This window comes from Dermacentor variabilis, chromosome 10 (assembly GCF_050947875.1).
Source record: "Dermacentor variabilis isolate Ectoservices chromosome 10, ASM5094787v1, whole genome shotgun sequence".
Taxonomy (NCBI): domain Eukaryota; kingdom Metazoa; phylum Arthropoda; class Arachnida; order Ixodida; family Ixodidae; genus Dermacentor; species Dermacentor variabilis.
Window position 1 is genome coordinate 6,418,555 of NC_134577.1, and position 21,753 is coordinate 6,440,307.

Consider the following 21,753-nt stretch of genomic DNA (forward strand, 5'->3'; position numbering starts at 1 on the left):
TACGGTTAAAGCTCGATGTAACGAACTTCACTATAACGAAGTTCTCGATATAACGAAGCATTTAAATTTTTGTAACCTCTAGTCCATAGAACAGCATGCATTTTGAACCTCAATAAAACAAAATATGTTCTTATGCGATTTCAATATAAGGAAATTTTGCTTCTACCGCAAAGGAATGCCGAGACAATAAATGGAAACATCTGCTGACGCAGATGGTCAAATGATTGAATTACAAGCGTCTGCTTGCAAATGCACCTCTCTCAAATCGTGCGTGCGACGAGCAACCTCCGCAGCGGGCCCGCATCATGTTACTTATGGAATCCAAATGCAAGAAGATCTTACTGTGTCCCACGCACTTTGTGCTTTAGGTGTGACTGAAAGTGGGTGAGGATTAGACAAGAAAGATGGTGGTTTCACAAGTGCTGCCTTTCCGTGAGCAAAGGGAAAGGAGAGGGAAGCTCACTCGCTGTAATGCGATCAAGCGTGCATGCGAGGAGCGGGGGTGGGGAGGTAAGTTGGCACTTGGTCGTGGCTGCGCATTGCTGTAAGCGCGACTCAGCGCATAAGCATCTGTGCACCCTGCTTGAGAGGTAATCTGCCGGGTGTACGAAGAGGGCGTGCCGAGCAAGCGGACATCATATTAGCAGTCATCCCGCGTATTTAGTATTGGAGGTTGCGTAATGTCGAGTTTCGGGGATTTGGTGGAGCGAGAGGCAGACGAAGCATTCGCTCCCTGTTGCCTGCCACATTGCTCCCAAATTAACCAAAATAAATTGTTCTTAATTCAAATTTGTTTTTACGATTGCTCAATAATCAGGAAAATTCTGCGGCCCCTTTCCTTGTAAGAAAAATTTATTGGTGACTGTACTTACTTGCATAAAAGGTCAAATTTCAATACAACAAAATTTCGATGTAACGAAGCAGATTTCCAGTTTTATGTACTTCGTTTATGACTATTCAATGCAGTCGAAACCCACAATAACGAGATCCTGCAACAACAAAATTTTCGTATCCCTGGCGAACGGTCATAGGATTCAATGCATTTCATATCTCTCGGCAACGAAATGTCGCTGTACTACAATTTCGCATCAACGAAAATTGCCGGAACGTAACGCTGCATATTATACCTACTCGCATAAGGCTAGCAGGCTCTAAAATGTGCTCAAATGGAGTTGTTTTGCACTAAAATTGTGTAAAATACCAGCACATTACATTTGTGTGGGTGCTGACATTTCTGTTCACAAAAACAACCAAGCTCCAGAAGCGATCAGTGCTCTGGAAACATATCATGGCCACCGTTTTGTTTGTTGATCGCCGGTTTGAAGCGGCACGTGTGTTGCTACTGACATGTGACGATAGTTTTTGCATGCCTACTAGGTGAGTTTGCGTTCCCCGCAGCTGACGACTCGGCGGGGCCTAGGCCAATCGCGTGAGGCGAAACTGAATGCAAGCTGAACGCGCGTTTCAGGCGCCAATCTCCGATTGTGGCAGTGCACTGCATAATGTGTGCCTCGGTGAGAAAAATACAGCAAAAACAAGGAAATCTACGTCCCACCTACATGGAATTGCTTATGGCACTTGAGATGGCGGTAGCAGCATATGGAGTGTCGTGCATCGGGCCATGATTGAGCGATCGTCCGGGAATACGGCATACCTTGCTTTAAGAACGCTGGTTCTGGTGCCTCCCGACAGGCATCGCATGCAGATTCAGCACCGGATGTAGATCTGCGCGAAAGGGCCGTTATCTCGATTGTTTGCCTTCGGGTACACGAGATACGATCACTTTTGCGCTCGGCACCGGACATGTCGGCGCCTACGGGCAACAGCGCGCACTGGAGAAATGCTGCTGCATGCAGTGTTACTCAACGTCCTGTGCCGAGTTACGCAAAATCTTGTAAAAGTGATCGCATATCCGAAAGCAGTTGACCGAGAATACTGCGCTACGGCAGTACTGGCAGTGCTGGTCGACGCGCACTTGTACTGGCGGCAATACAGTCCTATATCCTCAAGCAAATCTTGCAAACTAGTGTAACGGAATTTTGACAGTAAAGTTTTGTTCTGCGATGCATTACCTATCTCCTTTGTTTCTTTTCACACCAACGAAATTCTCGCGAAACCGAATCTTTTAGCGTTCCCTGCCAATTTTATTGCGAGGTTGAACTGTATAACAAAATTGACGATATAATGAAGTATTTAACTTTTAATTACTGGTCAGTAGAACACCATGTATGCTCCTCAATATAACAAACTTTATACACGATTTCATTATAATGAATAACGATAAGAAGGTCTGTGCGCCTCTGCTTTCCTGGTCGCAGCCCACGTGCTCTGTTTTAGGGGCAATCTGTCATGTATGCAAAGAGTGGACGTGCCGAGATGTCGTGGCATCACGTGCGGTTCCCACGCATTTAGTACTGGAGGTTGTGTAACCTCGAGTTTCGAAGATGCGCTGAAGCAAGAGGCAGACTAAGCATTTGCTCCTTGCTGCCAGTGCTTTTCATGGTATCATTGTCCCACTGGAGGGGGCGGAGTGGGCGTCAAAGCGTGGCTGGCTTTGCTTTCTGCCGCTGATGTGAAGGTATCCCTGACACGTAGTGAAGGTATCTTTTGTCGCTAACTGTAAAATTTAGCAAAAATAATTTTTTTCTCGTTCAGATTTGCCTTTTCCAATTGCCTGATAATTTGGAAAATTTTGTAACCTCTTTTGTGTAAAAAAGATTCATTGGCGACTGCTTATTTACATAAAAGGAGGAATTTCAATAGAACAAAACTTTGATATAATGAAGCAAAATTTCGATTTTATCAACTTCGTTATATAGAAGTTTAAATGTACTAGTGTAGGTTGCTCTAGCCTTCTGCGGTACCTTGCTGCAATACTGCTATATCATTATGAGTGAACTTCAAGTTCTCAGGAATTCATGCCATATTGCTCTTCCACAACCAATCACACTGTGGCACACAGGTCAAATTTGTTACTGATAGGTAATATCTTTCTTTTCAAACAATAAAGTGGAAAGAAGAAAATACAGCGGATGTAATACTGGTGTGGTATGTGCTACATTAAGCAAAACGGCAAGGGCTATCCACTCTGCCATTATCAATCAATGGAAAGTGGTTACTATATTGATACAGGGGTACGCCCCTCTGTCAAGCTAGTCATAGGCTTTTTGGGTGCACCCCTAACATCCCTGATGTTGAAATAAAGGTATTTGTATTTATATTATTTGTACAATGTTGTCAGTACCACATGTGGTCGCGCAACACTCAGTGGCAAACTGCTGCCAGAAAGAGCACCTGAGACAAATTCAAGTGGTGCAGTGCAAGCTTCTGACATCTGTGAAAGTGCAGTGGACAGAAAAAAATTCAAGGGGCATTTAGTTTGCCTACATGAATGAATGCGAAAGCATTGCAACCATTGCGCAGTGCTTAGACATTATGCCACATTGCAAGGTTGTTGGTTCGACTTCCACTGAAGATTGATGGTTCGACCCCCAACAAAGGTTGTGGGTCCAAGTGCCTTAAATAACTCCATCTGAATTAACTGTGCCTCAATTAACGCCAAAGGTCGTGAACTCAACTCCCACCAAAGGTTGTGGGTTCGAGTGCTTTAATGAACTCCATCTTATTCAACTGTGCTTTAATTAGCTTTGTCTTAAGTGGGAGGCAAGGCACCAAGGCAACCAGTTGACAAGCTCTCCCAAGTAACAAAGGACCTAATAAAGAAACAACAAAGAATAGTGCAGTCGCAGTCTTCAAGATTAGATGAGTTCGCGTTTCGACATCAGGCTTCTAAAATTTGTGAATGATATTGTTAATGATGTAGCAATGCTGAGTTAGCGGCACTTCACATGTGTCTTGTTCTAGCTATCTGTTAATTTCCACTACTGAACACTTTGTGGCATCATATGCATAAGGTTTGTCATCAATGCGCAGTCGGTCAACTGAAAGTTTGAATGGTTTATTTAGCGTCTTCAGATGATGGATCAATTGTTTTCTGGCTTGTCATGTAGAAAAGGAAAAGTCCCCTCAAACGTAGTAACCAGAACCTTTTAGTTTGTGCGCAGAAGCCAAGATGCATCCTTTATCTTTAAAATATGTCAGCTTAGCTATGATAGGTCTGCGTTTTTCATTAGCGAACTTACCTATTCTATGCACTCTGAAAAACTGCATGCCTGTTACAGCGATACCAAGTTTCTCTGAGCAGAAAGAAATTATCTTCCGCTCCAATGCAGCCCAGTCTTCTCGGACATTATCTCCTATGCCAAAGAGCAGCAAGTTTGAGCTTCTCATTCTATTTTCATTTTCATTGCACCTCAAAGAAATCTTCTCAATTCGCTGAGAAAATTTACTCAATGAATGAGAGCCATGGTCTGGGCCACGGGGGCATTCAATTGAAGTCCTCGACTTCATTGCAGAAATCTTTGTACTAAGCAGCTTGACCTCGCCATCTGCGGCAGACTGCCTGTTGTAGGATGCCTTTAGATCGGCCCGCAAAGTAGCATTTCTTGAAGTCGACGTACAGTTTCTGAAAAAGCTGAACGGTCATTTTTGTTGTAGTTTAGTTCGGCCACTAAAGCAGCCTGCCCTTCGTCAAGTTTACATATTTTTTCTATAGTAGCGACATCAGCTGCCTCTAGCCTGTGCGTTGTTTCCAATAAAGTAGCAAAGGAATCCACCTCTGCCCTTGGCATTGGGCCTGGGTTTGGCTGAACATCACCAGAAAGTACAAGCAAAAGTACAGGTAAAGTGGAAAACACGTCCCCCGAAAACGCTAGCATCTGTTTAAGTACATCAACGAAATCCGTCGGGCACGACACCTCAAATAAGCAGTAGTTGCTGGTCTTGGAAGGTACAACGCCCTTCAGATAACTAACCTGCAAAAACAGTGGACATGAGTTGGCCATCTTTGCAGTGGTCTCGTGCCCTACTAGGATCGTCAACAGTCGGTGTTTGTATCCGGTCTCACCGGTAGTGGGTTCAGTGATAGGTGAAGTCACAGAAGGTCCGTGTTGCCAGGCGCATGTGCTGATCATGTCCAGAGTTGGCATCGGGTTTGGAAATATCGGCCAAATGAGTGGCCGATCCTCGACATTCAGCAAGCAGCAATGCCACACCTCGGAGCAGGTGAACCATGTAAGAATAATCTGCAAAAACAGTGGACGTGAGTTGGCCGTCCTTGCAGTGGTGTCATGCCTCTTGTGCAAGCCATAAAACTCCTTTGCCTCAAGCGTACTCCTTAATGTTTGTCTTCCTCTTTCTTTTTCTCCTTGTGAGTTGGGGAATTCTTTCAGAAGAGTTATGCAGGGTTCATACACCTTCTTAAGATCCTGAAGAACCCTTGAATTTATGAAAACAGATTCAAGGGCCCTTGAAGCTCCTTGAAAATAAATGTGTCGCTTAAGTTCCTCGAAAACTTGGGTTGGTTGCGACTTTTGAACATTTAAAGTAACAAACTTCCACATAGGGGCTATGCCACGGACATTGCCTATTGAGAAGCAATTTTAGACATATTTTCCTTTCAGAGTGTCACTAAGCAGTGCAATATAGCATGTCTCTAGCTGCCAACGACAGGTTCATTTAAATTTTCATTCCAATTGAGGAGCTAGATGAAGCAATGAAGCTGTACTACTATTTCTGTTGTTTTGCTAGCTTGGTTCATACTGCAGCAATTAAGGCTCCATTTTCAAGTGCTGCAGTCAAGAAATTCCTGATGGAAAGTAATTTTCAGCCATTTAGTATTATCACAATGAGTATCTTTGGCTAATGCACGCACTGCTAACCATCATTCTAGAACACCATTGGCATCATTACAGTTGTAAAGCCAACGCTGAAAATCTCAGCAAAAAATCTCAGCAGCTACTTAGCTTCAAGACAAGAAAGGCTAAGATGAACGAGATTGCGCGGTCTGCCAGTGTGCCCGTATGGATAAGGTTTGTTTCCCCCTCATTGAATTTTTTCATCCTTAGAATCCACGAATTTTCCTTGAATTTTGAGTAAGTTGTTTTATATGAACCCTTGTTACAGCCATACAATCAGTAGGAATGACCGGAATTCGGGAATCTCAGACAAATCGGGAGAGTTGGCAGGCATAGGGTTCAAAAATCAAACCAGGTGATTCCATACCACTGTGGCCTTTTTTTTTTTGTTTTTAGAACAGTTTTATTCATTCATTCAAGAAAAAAGCACAGCAACAAAATATACAGGAGGAGGTCCCAAAGGTCAAGGCTGTAAGGGGACCTCCTAAAGAGGGCATTTGCAAGCAACTAATGGTGCCTTGTCTTGGAAAAGTTAGTAAACCCTGAAAGTTACCTTGCGAGATCGCTTAACCAAAACTTTTTTTTTTTTTTTTGCTTAGTGTTCAGCTCAATGTGCATGGGAATATTACATGACTCAATTGGACTGAAAATTTCATTCAAATGAAGCTTTACTGTACCCTTTTTATGCCTGCAGTAGCACTACTGTATTGTTATGCTTTCTCAGTAACTTGTTTGACCTTCATGTTCTGCAGCTCCCTCTTATCCGCCACTCTCCAGAGCTCTTCTACCCCAGCTGGGTCATTGTGAACTTCTTGCAGCGGGGTCTCTCACATTGGACACTCGTCAAGTGAAGAGATGCAACTGCCAGGATTGTGTACTTGTTTCAGCAGAGTGTGTTGTTTCTCACCTAACCAAGCCACTACTATTCTTTGCCTGCGCAGTACAACCTGCTCAGTTTCCTGCATTATCACAAAAGTGTTCCCGTTGTAAGACCTTCTGTCCATTCCATAGCAGTCCCCATTCCCTCTGGCAAACATGTTTAAATGTCTTCTTGTAAAAAAAAAAAAAAGCATCACATCAAGCAGCCACATTATAATGGACAATTTCTTGTGCATTCTAGTCTGGTGGCTTTTGGCACAAATCACAGTGAACAGCTTGGACTCTAAGATTTTTCTTTCTTTCACCTCTCCTTCTGTGGCAAGTTTTGTACTGCTCCCAATTGATAAATAGTGGCCTGAAGTCCAAAGAATGTGCTGCAAGTGTGTGAACCTAATCCCATTAATCGCACACCTATGCTTAGTATGGCAAATGTTGTGGATATATAGTTAAGCGTGGAAATATTTATTTGTACATATGCGACAGTTGGTGTGTTGCGGCTGTGTGCAAAGATAGTAAAAATACAGTTGTCGAAATGGCTTATTCCTTTATGCTTAGACGCCGGCTGCTGCCTGGAGTAGGCCACCCGCCATTATTTTCTTGGGTCACGTAATGAGCCTATTCCCATAATTTTAATTGCGGTTCCACCACTGTAATGGTGGAAAACACTCCTGTGTGGATTCATAGTCGTGTAGTTGCATGAACAGTTGCACTTGGGGACACCCACAGAGGCCCTAACAGTTTAGAAAATGAAATCTTTAAATAAAGGCTGGTGTAGCTTAGTGCACAACACAAGATCTGTGTCATTCATCTAAGCGCTCAGTTTTGTTTCTTACTACAAATTCAATCCAACTAGCACACATGCCACCATTTTCACGCCATTGTCTTTCTGTTGTAGGTTGCATAGACTGACGGTTGGAGATGCTTTTAGTGTAGGTCAAAGCACAGATATTGAAACATTTAATATTTTAATCATGCAAACAGATACATCGCTGAAGACCGCATCATCGCCCAATGGCACTTACCAGAAGCATCATCGAGATTGCCACTTGCTCCTTCATGATTGGTTAAAAACAAAGTTGCAGGTAACAACTACACTGCTGCAAAGAGTTGATAAATTAAAATTTTGTTTACATTACTTTTTATATTAACACAAACTATTAACACAGACACATTCGTAAAAAAATAATAATAATGCTATGACCACAAAACATGTTAGGGGCAGTGGCTGTTATTTTGCCTCTGGTACGGCAGCATACCTCTGGCTTCTGAGTACAGAAGCTCGCAGCAATGTCGAGGCGATCGCTGGCGTCTGCGCGGTTTTCGGTGTGCTACAATGCAGCAGTCTGTCGCACGACACCTTTTCGTTGCCAAGGCCAGCGCGGCAATTTACTAAAGCGAGCGCATTCCGCCCAGGCGAACGCGCCAGCGGACTTTTGTGTTTGCGGGAGTGCTCTTGCTGTAAAATTTGAATGGGTGCAGCTGCGCGAAGCAAGTGTACTTATTTTCTCTCTCTCTCCCTTTGACGCGACTGTAATTTTAATTAAAATGCAATTGGAGGCGGGAGCCACCTGATGAGAGTAGGTGGACTTCGGCACACCTTGTAGTTTAGAAATTGTTTTCAAGCTTTGAGGACATACACCTTCGCGCCATCTGCTTTCCCCGTCTCTTTGGCACTTTATAGTGTATGCTGCATGTTCTGCATTCCAAAGAAACACGCCTGTTTCTCTCCCTCTGTCACACTCTTCTTCTTTTTCTTCTTTTTGTTGCTGCTCTTGTCACAGCTATGCTGTTTACTCGCTGTAAAATAGAATGCTTGCACAAGCCAAGAACCTTTGCCGTCTTTCTTTTTCTCTTCCCAAGATGTTTCTGCCATGATTCCCTGGCTCTCATTCTTAGTATGCAATGGAGCATCAGCTCGCGCCATCTACCTTTCTTTCTGTATGGCGAAGTCCGTAGGTTTTCCTAGTTCCGTACACAGATGGTGCAAATGTGTTTTCGCGCCAGTTTCGAACAACCTCGCTGTACTAATGTTTCTCATTTAAATGTTTGGAAAAGGGGCTGGTCCTTTTTTCTTGTGCAAGGCTGAGCTTTCCAGCTGTGTGTGTGTGTGTGTGTGTGTGTGTGTGTGTGTGTGTGTGTGTGTGTGTGTGTGTGTGTGTGTGTGTGTGTGTGTGTGTGTGTGTGTGTGTGTGTGTGTGTGTGTGTGTGTACACCCACACACACGGCAGTGGTAAAAATGATAAGGTAGCAGTTTTTTTTTTTTACAATACCTGTGCTTCACATGGCGATCTTTCTCCCCTCGACGTTTCTGGTTGGAAGGAGTGCGCAGCCTTTTCTATATTTTTCTTTCACTTCTATGTTGCTTATCTCCGTACATGGGGCATGCTACCTAATTCTACCGGTCGATTCATCATACTGCGATCCGTCCCGGCCTGTGCCGTATCAAAATTTTCAGTGGGCCTTGCGGGAAAGAAAAAAAAATGAAGGAAATGCGCGTAGTAGCTTACACTTGCGCACAGGCTTGAAACGAAGGTCACCTTGAGCGGTCGCATTCTGACGAAAGACCTTGATGCATCGTTGTTGCCTCCCCCTTTTTGCTGTTCACGGTTCTGTGTTGAACTATAGCTGAACTGAAGAAAAGAGACAGTGCACAGTCCCAGGCTGCTCGATGAGTAGTGGCAAATATGAAATGTGCTAGAATGTGCATTAAGTACTTTTCATCATGGTAACAGCGTCCTCAGCATTCCAGAGTAAAGTGTGTATATACAACCATAGAATGTGGAATTCCACTGCATAGGTGCTTTGAGCTTTTATCTTTGGCAACGAGGGGACAGAAGACCATGAAAAAATTTAAGTTCAGGGCATGCATACTTTTTCTTGTATTTTGAAATTTCTCAGTTGAATAACCTTGGACCGCGTGCACCTGTTGCTGCCATCCTTGTTGCACGTACCTCTCCAATCTACGCAACCCTCAACTCAAAAACTTAAGTGTTCATGGGCCCCTATGTGACATATGACGATGCCACTGTAACCATGCGTCTGTTTCCTGTCAGCGCAAGTACGTGCAGCACTTTTTTGCTACCCGCCGCAGTTGCTTAGCGGCTATGGTGTTGCACTGCTAAGCATGAGATCGCGGGTTCAAATCCCGACCGTGGTGGCTGCATTGGGGGGAAATGCAAAAACGTCTGTATCCCGTACATTGGGGGCCTATTAAAGCTCCCCTTGTGGTCAGATTAGAAGTTCCCCACTACAGCGTTCCTCAATGAAATCGTGATTTTGGCACATGAAACTTAGTTTGTTCTCTGCGGAAGGCTGCCAACTCCTCTGTAAACTTTTATCGTATTATTTGAGGACCCAAATCAATCTTCTACTTCAAACGGTCGCTGCAAATTTGCTTTCACTTTCTCTCTAATTACAGTCTGTGACCAATTTTCTGGACATGCCAGATCATTCGGACGTCTTCCACGGCACTGCCACGGTATCCCGTAGACCTAATGTATAAGAACATATGAAATTTCGGACCCAAAAACTCTTTGCGTCTGATTTCCCTAACATTTTGCCAGCACCGCAGGTGCGGAACAGCAGTGATCAAATCCACCACCCATTTTCATTATCTTGCCGCCTCGAATAGGCGCTCTCGCTTGCAGATCCACTGGCAGCCTTTGCCACCAACGCGGCAGCACTAGGCCTAGGTACTTCAGCGTTTGCTACCAAGCTTCTTGCTGTTCAGAGCCATGTTTTTGATTAAAACAAGTTGCTGCTGTTAGCAATGGCGCCGACTCCGCCTTTGTAATCCTCGCCAATGACTTCAAAGCTCAGAAATCACTGCGCATTGCACAATGCCAGTTCCTGAAAAGTAGCTTTGCCCCAATACAGCAATGTTACGAGGGAAGCATATGCATACCAAAAGTAGGAAGGGGCAGTTTTCACGGACCACAGTATGTACTCCTTATACACATGTGCACCCGCCGTCTCCTGTTGCAGTACGAGCACTGATCCATCTATTAAGTGTACTGGCAGGCCTTCAGAGCTATTCCAGACGTGCCTGGGACGGTTGGAGTCCTTGGGGGCAGTAAAAGGCACAATGCGTTAGCGGGCTAGTTGGTGCAAATCCACAATTACTTTGTTTAGCGCTTTGTCCTGTTGTCTTTCTTATGTCCGTTGTTTTGCACTAAACAGAGTAATTATGGATTAGCACCTTGTCCTGTCGTCTTTCTTGTTTCCGTTGTTTTGTGCTAAACAAAGTAATCATGGCAGTAAAAGGCATGCATTCATTTTTTCGGATGTTTTCACGGCCCTAAGGAGCCCAAAAAATCTGACAGTGACTGTAGTTACATGGTTGCCTAATAAAAGCATTTACATTAAGAGTGTGCAAATATTCATAATTTCTAATGCAAATCAAATAGTCCTTGCTATTCAAACAGTGGTCATCCAACTGTGCCATTTCACTACTATTCAACTTGCCTGCTCCTCGCTGCGACCACTAAAGTGCAGTCTGTGCCAACTGCACAAAAGTACGGTATTTTCACGTTTTCAAGGCAATGCAATGTTTTCAGTAGGGTTATGCAACTGTAATCAATGACAGATTTTCTGGATGCCCGATTTTTTGGACATGCCCAATAATTCAGACGCCTTCGTGGCACAGTGGTACCCCATAGAGTCAATGTATAAGAATACCTGAATGTTTGGATGCAAAAACCCTTTGCCGTCCGATTTTCCAGACTTTTTGCCATGACCGCTGGTCTGAATTGGCATTGATCAAAGCTACCCCCACTACAATTTTATTTCGCCACCTCAAAGAGGGTTTGTTGCATGCAGATCCGCTGGCAGCCGTAGCCACCACCATGGCAATGCTAGACCTAGCTACTTCAACGTTCGCTACCAAGCTTCTTGCTGTTTGGTGCTGTGTTTTTCATTAAAACGATTCGCCCCTGTTAGCAAGAGCGCCAACTCCACCTTTGTAATCCTTGGCAGTGGCTTCAAAGCTCAGATAGCACGACGCGTTACATAATGCAGGTTCCCGAAAGTCAACTTCACCTCAATGTAGCAGTATTATGTGGTGAAGCATACCAATAGTGGGAAGAGGCAATCGTCACAGGGCACAGTATGTATGCCTTAGTTATACATGTGTGCACCTGCTGTTTCCTGTCACTGTATGAGCACCAAAATGCATAGTAATTGTACTGGCAGGCCTTCAGAGCTATTTCGGACGTGCCTGTGGTGATCTCTGCCCTTGGGCGCAGTAAACGGTAGTGCTCCTAAAGGTCGGTCGGGTGTCAGCAACAAAAGCTCTGGTTTTACACCGAATCGATTTGTATGTATTCGCAGAGGCCACACGACACACGAGAAGCCGACAGACTGCCTCACAATGAAAGCGAGTGTACGGGACAGTACGAACGTTGTTCTCCGTCACCATCTTTGCGACACACTGTAAAGAGGCATCTCATCTTGGCGCCATTCATAGATGCATAGTCTCTTGTCGAGTCGAGCATTGTTATTGTCGAGCATTGTTGTTGGGTGTAATACACTTCTTGTCTAGTACGGTAAAGCATAACAATGCACATCTGTCATTTGGAATGCACATAAGACATTTGCCATAACTTTTTGTCTTGTACCTGACGGTGCAGACTGTTCTAGCTCATTTGTAACTTTATGTCTGTCTTGCACCCTGATGCACATCTTTGTTCTTGTTAGCCTACAAAATTTTATTGTTTACATAATTTAGTTTCTTACCTACCCAAATCAAGATGTTTGCAACATACTATACATGGTATACCCTTCGTGGGAAGGCCACATTGATTGGTTGCTGTTAGCTTTGTGTCTTACTTCGTGCTTGAGCAGCACTTACTGATTGCAAAGTAATAAGAAGCTTCGCCAAAATGGCCACAGATTACTGCTGTACTATTCCAAATGTTCCAAAATGACAAATTTTTCTGCTCTTAAACTGCTCCAAAATGCTGGTGTGGCTGCTTCTAAACTGCTCCAAAACGACATTTTTCCTGCTCCGAAAATTGCTCCAAATCCTAAACTAGCTGAACTATCACTGTTCAAATAATATTGTATTGGAGAACTTACTATCAAAATTGTAAAACATTTGTTTCTGTTGAAATATAATGAATTGCACTTTTGGAGTCTACAGGAAGAAAGACATGCGAGTGGCAACTGTTTCGAATAATTCTACTGCGCATAGGTACCAGTTGCTGAACGAATAAATGGAGCAGCTAACCAATGGTCGGTAATTTCTGGTCATTGATTAACTATGCCTTGCCTTTAGGTAGCCTATAAGTATGTCCCCTCAATTTAGGCAGCACGACCTTCGGACAATCCCAGTATGCTCGCAGCTTTGTAAAACAATGTGCAGTGCTCTAGTATTAATCTTTCAATAAACCATACTCTCTGTACATCCAGTGAGGTTCTCTCCCTGTGTTTCATCAATGTTATCGTATTGGTGCGCCACTTTTGATTACCATTCAGTTAATTTCCATTTACAAGTTCCTCAGATGACTGCAAGCATCCAGTTCTAAACAGCACTGCATTTACATAATAATGCAAGTAAGCTTTGTGCTTAACTTTTTTGCTAAACAAACTTCACATAACTTTTATATTTCACTTTGTTTACAAAATATTTGGTGTTAAGTATTCGGTTATGAAATTTTGGTATTTGAAAAGCCCGATTTTCAGTTTCAGAAGTGTGTTCTGAAGGGACTGAGAGGTGTTGCAAATGAAGGCTTGCAAATGCAGGTGCATGCCAAGAATGAGCGTTGCAACCAACTCTAGCTAACACCAAGCCAGTCGTGCCCTTTGGCCTGGCAGTAAATTAAAGTGAATAGGCACATTTCAGCAGGGCATTCATTGCTATAACCCCTTAAGTACCGTGCCCGAGATAATTCATGAACATGAAGCATCCATGAACTTAGGAGTCGCTCAAGGTAAAATTTTATGATAGGTTTTGTTTTTATATAACAGCTGGCGTGACAAAGCTTATCTGTGAGGATACAATAGGTATTAGGTGCTCTGGTGTGTGTGGAAAGGTGTAATGGTTCCACGAGTTACATTTGGAAATGTGGTTGTTTCCTTGAAGTCGGGTACCATCGCGACTTGATGGCAACCAAAGGTCAGTGGGACGCCTAGCATTGGCCGCTCACGGGAAGACTACTAATGAAGCTTTGGGTGATATGGGCTGGACATGTTTTGAATTGAGAGAAGCTCAGAGTAAAATTTATTTCGAAGAATGACTGAGGAATATGGAAGAAAGTAAATGGGTTGTGAGAGTGTTCAGATATTTGTACAGGAAAAACATTGACTCACAGTGGAGGAAAAGAACTAGGAAGCTTACCAGAAAGTATGCAACCGGTATGATCACCAACATGGCAACAAAGAATGTCAAACACAAAGTGAGAGAGGCTGAGACAATTTCATTGGTGGCGGCAGTGGAAAAGAAACCTGTGATGAGTAACTACCTCAAAGGAAAAAACGAAATCACGAACGAAAGTCGCTGTTTCGCCTGAAAGGCAAGGAATTACAAGCACATAAACAAAACAAAGTAAACGTAAACACAAATTTAACAAGTACAACATAAACACATCTCACTCTATCACTGCAAAAACTGGCTGTCAAAATGCTGGCATGAGGAAATGTGGCAGCAACAGCCAGCGAAATGACATTCACACTGTCTATTGCTTCAACACAAAGCGAGCACCGAGAACAAACAGCATGCGCAAAGCTACGAGTCACCGACGCACCTAGACTCTGCCCCAATGCAGCTGGCTCTCAAGATATGGCCACACGACTGCGCGCGGCTGCCACATGCGCAGTAGCAGCCATAGTAGAATGGTTCCCCCCAGTGCCCTGCCATGTTAGGTGCCTCGGGCGCAATGGAAGACTGAGCGCTTCCTCCCCGCTTTAGTCTCTCTTGCGCAGGCGAGATTGAGCAGCGATAGTTGGCCCCACTTCCACGCGTTCACTCGCACATGCAGCATAGGGCATGCAGCGACGGTTATTGCCCTTGTGCAGTTTATACGGAACCTCATGGTGACACTGATGGCAGAAATGTGCTTGGAGTGTCCATATAATTGCTATTGCAATAAAATAATGTATAACTCAAAAGGAAGCACCTTACTTTTCAAAGAGAGATCAGGATGCCTTAGAACGTGCATTTATAAAGCGAGGTACACGAAGAACGAAAATGCATGTGCTTGCTGCAGTAAAGCTAGGGAAACGATGGAACATGTTTTGTTAGAATGTGAAGACATCTACCCAGGTTCCGGTTAACGCTCCTCTGGCCTCCTTGAAGCCTTGGGTTCAGGGATAGCAGCGGAAAAGTAAATATGTTCTCAATAGATATTAGTAAGAGGCGACTGGAGGTGTGGTGGCTGAAAAGTAGGGAGACCACAAACAACGGAGGCGTACAACAAGAGAGTTCCCTGCAGTGGTTCAAAAAGTTCGATGCTGGGAATTCTTTGTGTTTGTGTGTTTTCTGAAAAATATATATAGGACATTAGGCAAAATAAAAAGAGCTTGATGGTGCAACCCACCACCTTATTTCAAAGGGGATGCTTGTAGCATCCATCCATCCAACTGTCGGTGTTACTCACATTTTGATCATTTTTTGACAAGTGAACTAGCGGAAAAAGCCTGCATATTTTTTGAACCATTCAGCAATTCAAGAACTCCTCATGAACTGTGATACACTAAACTTTGATATTGATTACGAGGTGTCTTCAAGGGACAATTACAGTTATGAAGAGGCTATGTTGCCCGAAGAACACTAAATATCTTATTAAAGTCATTCATTCTCATGTCTCTGTTATTGTTTGAAATTTCAGATTTGAAAATTTGTAAAGTGTTCGACACGTTGCCAATATATAGCAATTTTATTAGAGGCTGTTAATGTGTACTTGGAAATTGAATTTGTTACACTTAGGAAAGACATCTAGCACACAAAGGTTTAACTTTCAAGTTATCTCTGGAAAAAAGAATGCATAAAATTTCTACAAATGATTTTAGAATGTGTGCCTGTGTAATAAAAACAATGCCAAGGGGAAATGCTTGCTTATTGCTCCGCAATGTTTAAGAAATTTCGGACACATTTTATGAAGCGCCCTGTATAAAATAATTTTAATGAAAACGAGAACTCTAAGCCAAGCCACATTAATGTGATGCCCAACCGCATATTGTGGCGCTTACTTTGAATGCTGTAAATCCAGCTCTGACATTTCACCTACTACATGCCTCAATTCGCTCTCCAATTTTGGCCATAAGCTAGTGCAATGAATCCCATCTTACAACCAAATTTCGGGTGTCAACTTCAAAGATATGTTTCTTCCTCAAAACAAAAATCATTTGTTGAAACTTTCAGTAGAAATTGATGTCCTTCTCTATGATGGCCACTATTCACTGGATTTTTACTAGGACAGCTACAGCTGTCTATTGACGTGTAAACATAGGCCAAAATATTGTATTTTCTAAGCTCAGCATGGTTTTGCGGAGCTGTTATGCACAATTGAGGCCCAAATGTTTGCAGATGTTTTGTAGAAATTTGTATGACTATCTTTGAGCTTTTTTATTTGGCCATATTTTGCAAATAACTTTTAGAAGACACTATATATTTGTCAAATTCAGGAGCGCATTAGACAAATAAATATGCACAAGTAGTACCTAACTGTTTTCTAATAAAATAAAGAAACATGTCTACTAACTATAATATGTCTTATGACGCTTAATGAAGCACTCTAATTTAGGAAAATTTTTTGCAACTGCTTTGGCACCATTTAAGAAAATCCTAATGGCCCTCAAATGTAAAAAAAAACGTTTTCACCTGAAATATTTTGGGGAAGGTTTCCCATTTTATACCGATTACATTCTTCACACACAGAATGATGTGCGACTACAGAATGAAACTACAGAATGGTGCAATAATGCACAAACTTGGTGGCACCACTTCCTCCCAGCAAGTCAAGACACTAACTTGTCCTTGGGGATATCTGTTCTTGGATCTTGCCGTGGAGTGCGGGAGTTTGCCGACGTTGAGGAGGATTTTGAGATGAAACCGAAGGTTTATTTACATTATTTACAATAATAGCACAAAGTAATTAACAGTCGTAAAGTCATCGATGGCTGGCAGCAAATCGGATGCTGCGACCAGTTGCAAGAAGCACGAAAGAAATGAAAGAATGCATGTCTCTTCTGCCTGTCTCTCGCTTTTAACCCCTTTGGTCTCTCGGGGTCACATCATTTTCGGCCAGTCGTCGAGCCCGCTCAGGTGTCGTCATTTTCCTCCAATGGTAGGCGCCCGTGCAAGTGCAGTCACATTCGGCAGATGGGGTCGCTCCAAGGGCTCCACTGTGACTTACTTATGGGTGACTTGCAACAGGTGTTGCCTTGGTGTTGCCTCCCTGTCTGAAAGCGCTCAGCTGGAGGAGACAGGTTGTTTTGGAACGAACTTTCAGAGCTGCAAAACAGCTTTGCTCGAGACCAAGATCAACTACCTGGAACCATGCCAGGCTCCCGTTGCACTTTCAGGAAGAGTCAAGCAGGGGTGGAGACAATAGCTTGACGGGCGGCAACTGAGGTGGGGGTTGCCAACTTGTCTGACAGGTCCGGGAACGTGTTAGATGCGCTCCTGTGCACCTTTATTGGAATGAAACGGCGATTGGATGTGGTCGGCGAATCGAGTGATGCCAGGAAAAGGGTCCGTATCCAACGCTGTACAAGCTGGCAGGATGAGTAATTGATTGATGGGGTTGACATTTCAAAACAACATGGGAGTTACAAGTAAGGTCCTGTGTTTCGGAAGTTTATTCTTGGGCGAAATAAGAGCGTATGTTACATAGTTAATTTCTTCCACAAAAATCAATTTCTCAAAGGTTTCTTTTATAAGACATGAAATTCATTTTTTCCCCCAGTGTTGTTAACCTTTTAGTTTTGCCCACACCTCCAAAACAGTGCGGAACGTTTTTTTATTTACACTCAGCATTTGCAATATGAGAAGGGTATATCGCTATTACAGTTTACTGTAATGTATACATGCGTATAGATGGTTTGAATCTGTCATTGCGGTGTGCTCTGAAACTAAGAATTCCCTTTCATCGTTTGCACTGCGTACAAGAAAAGCCTGTGGATCTGGTGCAGGGTGTGAAAGGGCGGACTAGTCTCTTGGCATGCATCCATAAAACTAGGGGCCCAACAATTTAAGAAGGCACACCTGATGACATGTTGCCAGCAAGGTGGCTGTGCCCCAAGTAGTAAAATGGCAGGAAATTGCTCACTTGTGTCAAATGCTGCTGGCAGCTCAACCATCATGTTTTGGTTCACAATCTTCGTCATGGTACCACAATGACTCAATGTAATTCAAGTAGTGAGGAATGTTTTGCTGCATAACACAGCTCCACTTTTCTACAAAAACAGCATAGTACTCTTGAAAGATGTTAATGACTTAACAGCTCTTCCCCTTGTCTGCAATATCAAACATGCAGTCCACGTAAATGTCGTCACAGATGCGTTATTCTGTCAATTTAGCGACACCTGCAGGTGCACAGCAAGGAGACTGTACACATCTGCTAAAAGAGTAGGCTTATCATCTGGTTCTTTATTTATTGAGAGTAGTTTGTTAAAATTTTTCCTTGGGAACATCAGTTCGATGAACAGCTTGTTGCCATGGCAAGTGCCTTCAGGTTCTCACTTCTTTCTCTTTGGATCCTGGATATAGTCATTGCACAATTACGTGACAACTGAGGGCCCTGAAATTCAAGTGCTTTCCTGGTGAATTTGAATAGTCAATATTTTTACTGGCAAGCGTGTTTTATATATATATATATATATATATAATATATATGGGCATGTTCAGATAAGAACGGTAATCGAGGTCCCATGACCATTTTTTGTTTTCAATGAAATTTTTATATCTGATGGGCAAATGTGTCCACACAAAGGAATAAACGTTAGTTTTGCAAGAAACTTCGTAGTTTTCTCGGAAAAAAATCGTATGTCACAAGAGGTGGAGAACGTCGTTTTTGCCACTTCGCAAAGTTGCAAGTTTGGAGCCTCACTGCATGCACAATAAATTATTTCTGCGCATAAGTATTTTTTCGTGACCTCTTTGCAACATGTACTATACGAAAAAATAAAAAAACATTTTCTCGCTGCGTCAATCTTCTAAATAAAAAAGCCCAAACTTCGCTTCCGGAGCTATTCGGTGCAAAAAAGGCACTTTTCAGGGCAGCCTCAGGGCAAGATGCGTAAAGATCTCCACACTGAATCTTTTTCTCAGTATTTTCCAGCTACTTTTATTCAGTTTAGGCAAGTTTTGTAGTTTTACACTTGATAGATATTTTTCAATATGGCCTCAAATTCGGCCGAAGATCAAAAACGTCAAAAAAGTGACAACTTTGACTTCGATTGAAAAAAAACATCATCGTCGAATTTCATTAAAATTTGCCTGAATAATCCTCAATAATAGTTAATTTTAAGGTACCAAAAAGGTATTGCATTATATTGTTTTATAGTATAAAAATGAATACAAAACTGAGTTCATGTTTCTGTTATCTAGAGTTGCTTATTACTGCCTCTTAGAAATAGTAACTCTCAGAAATTTGTTCTAGCACTCACTGAACTTGGTTACATTTTATTTACCGCAATATCCGAACCATCCTCAATGTTTGTAGAGCTTCTACTCGCTTGTTAGCGGCGTTCTTGATGCGTCAAAATGGGAATAAATTCGCTATTTCACCTGATGTCTCAAGAACTGGCTGGCGGCGGTCAAACGTTTTTTTATTGCCTAATTTATCATCGTAAGTTACATTGGTATATAATCGATTCTTAAAAAATATTAGATCATTTATCGGCGCTTAGAAAAGTTTTTATATATAAAAATGAATATTAATGTGTTTCTGAAGCCGACGTGTCTGCACCTGCATCTGTTTACCTCTGTGTTCAATGGTTCGACAGGGCACTGTCAGGAGACAAAACGTCGTCTTCTGAGGGGGACAATTGATATGCAAGGTTTTTAATCAGCAGGAGTTTTAATAGGGACACAATTTACAAATGGTATGCTGCTTTATGTGCAGATTGCAATTCAGAAAATCGTAACAAGAAATAAACGGCAGCAGTTGACTTCGATATGCGCACATTATATTGTCGAGCCCGAAGCACAAACCAGATCACAGTCTCTTCGATTCCGAAGCAGCGGTGGATGCCACGTAGGATGCACTGCCTTCATTTGATTGAACGTACTTCCACATGTGGAGTGTCTGAACTCCAGGCACTTTCTTTGCCGCTTTCCATTCTTCCTTCTTCATTTCGCAAAAGTCTGCAAGCTCCCTCTGTGGGAGCTCCAGAATGGTGATATTCTTTAGCGTTCCTTGAATTGCGTCCACGAAGCCGCTGGCTGTTTGTATGGCCTCACTTGCAGGCTTCCGCAAGTTGTGGTGTGATGCTCGATGTTTCACAAGCCCACTAACGCCGTCGCAAGCATTTTTGCCGTGTCCAGTGGCCGAAAACATCCATTTCATCTCTTGACATTCACTGCGTTGTAGCTCATGAAACTGATATTTATTCTTGAAGTGAGCGGGAGCCCCGTCGCTCACATGTGTTATCTTGGTGTAGATTGGCGCGTTGTCTTCGAGGTGTGCTTTGATTTTTGACAGAGCCAAACATGCATGAGCTGAATCATGAGACATATCGTCGGAAATAACGGCGTAGTTCTGAGTCGATTTTCTTGACGTGACAACGCAGGTAAACACGGTGAGCTGCTTTTTCTGCCAATGGTACGCTTGTACTGCGTCTGGAAGCACAACTGTCCAGTTTTCGGCGAAATCAAAATGCAAAACAATTGCACCTCTCTCGCAGCTCTGTTTTTCTTCATGTATTGCTTTTGCTTGCACAGATCTGATATAGTTGTGGGGAATCCATTTCATGGTTATTCTTAGAAATTCTCTCATAAATGATGAAGCGGTCAGAGTTTTTTTAACTAGCTCACCGTATTCCCATGAAGCAATCAACACCTCGTCCTCGCTGCTCATGTCAAAATTTTCCAAAGTGAAAATGCCATCTTGTGGTCAGTGCTCACAATTCCTGAGGAAACATGACGCAGTAGGTTCCTGGCATATGCAGAGACTCTGCATATCGTCGGGAGAAAGCGACCTTCCAGAGGCGTTCTGCAGTCCCACGAGGCACAACTGAAAGTTTGCACAGCACACGCAGACACACACTTGCCACTGTGGCGAGCATTTCACCCACTTAGGACGCAAGGATATGAATTTTGTGAGGCCAACCTGGGAGGCAGGGTGAGCTTGCTTGTAGAGGCGGAATGCTTCTCGCAAGGACCGTGTCATGAACCGTTTAGGTACCCATTCCTTCTCTCCCTCCTTTTCGATTCTCACAACATCCTTTTTGTTCGGTGTCTGTCTAGAGCAATCGAGTTCATCCATGGTGTAATATTCTAAAACGGTGGTAATGTCTTCGTGTTGTAGCTTACATCTTGTATATCGCTCCTGTGTTGACCATACGCCGTCTTCATCCACCATCTTCTTCGATTTTTGAATAACGTACCTCGTTGCCTCTGGAATAACTTCCTGCACATATTTCACAGTTAGGTTGCGTGGTAGCAGTGTCAGCAGCTGGCAACGCTCTTGAAAGGACGTACACCTATTGTAGGCAGAATGTAGGTTGTCTTCCCAGCTGCTGCATTGCGCACACTTTTCTTGCGACGCACGCGAAGTCTCTGGGATATTATATGCTGCCTGTATCCCTGATCGTATTTTCGTCACCATAGCTCTGGCCACCTCTTCCTGCTTTCGCTTTGCATAGGAAAGTCTGAGGCGTTTTTTTAGAGCGCTCGGTGGCTTTAGGGGCGAGATTTCGGAGGTAAGGCTGACACTGGAGTTTAAATTTTCTACGATTTCTTCTCCAGGGCGGAATTCTTCGAATGTTTCGGTCGACTCTGCCTGCATATTATCTATGTCTTCTTTGAACCGACGGTAACAATTCTGACAGATGAAGTCACTTTCTCGTACTCGGAGAGCTTCTTCGGGAAGTAGGACTTTCTTGAGAGCAGCGACATTGAGTGTCTTTACACCGCGAAAATTACGTCCTTTTTCAATTCTCTGTTTGTGCCTTTTTG

General features: G+C 43.1%; 2 protein-coding genes across 3 annotated transcripts in view; one reads left to right on the forward strand and one right to left on the reverse strand.

Annotated features, from left to right (window-relative positions):
• LOC142559776 (V-type proton ATPase 21 kDa proteolipid subunit c''-like) overlaps positions 1-21,753 on the forward strand; it is a 74,753-nt gene that overhangs the window by 41,879 nt on the left and 11,121 nt on the right. The window contains exon 7 of one of the 2 annotated variants that reach the window (XM_075671420.1): positions 6,509-11,000. The exons of the other annotated variant lie outside the window; for it this stretch is intronic. The gene's annotated coding sequence lies outside the window, so the exon portion shown is untranslated. Of the gene's footprint in view, positions 1-6,508; positions 11,001-21,753 lie in introns of those variants that run through there. 2 annotated transcript variants of the gene reach the window in all.
• Positions 19,793-20,746, reverse strand: LOC142559857 (uncharacterized). The gene has a single exon (XM_075671535.1). It carries the CDS (start codon positions 20,651-20,653, stop codon positions 19,793-19,795), a length of 861 nt encoding a protein of 286 aa, XP_075527650.1. The 5' UTR covers positions 20,654-20,746.

Excerpts from the sequence above, each read along its gene's own strand:
- LOC142559857 (XM_075671535.1), bottom strand. The coding sequence starts at position 20,653 with ATGAGCAGCGAGGACGAGGTGTTGATTGCTTCATGGGAATACGGTGAG.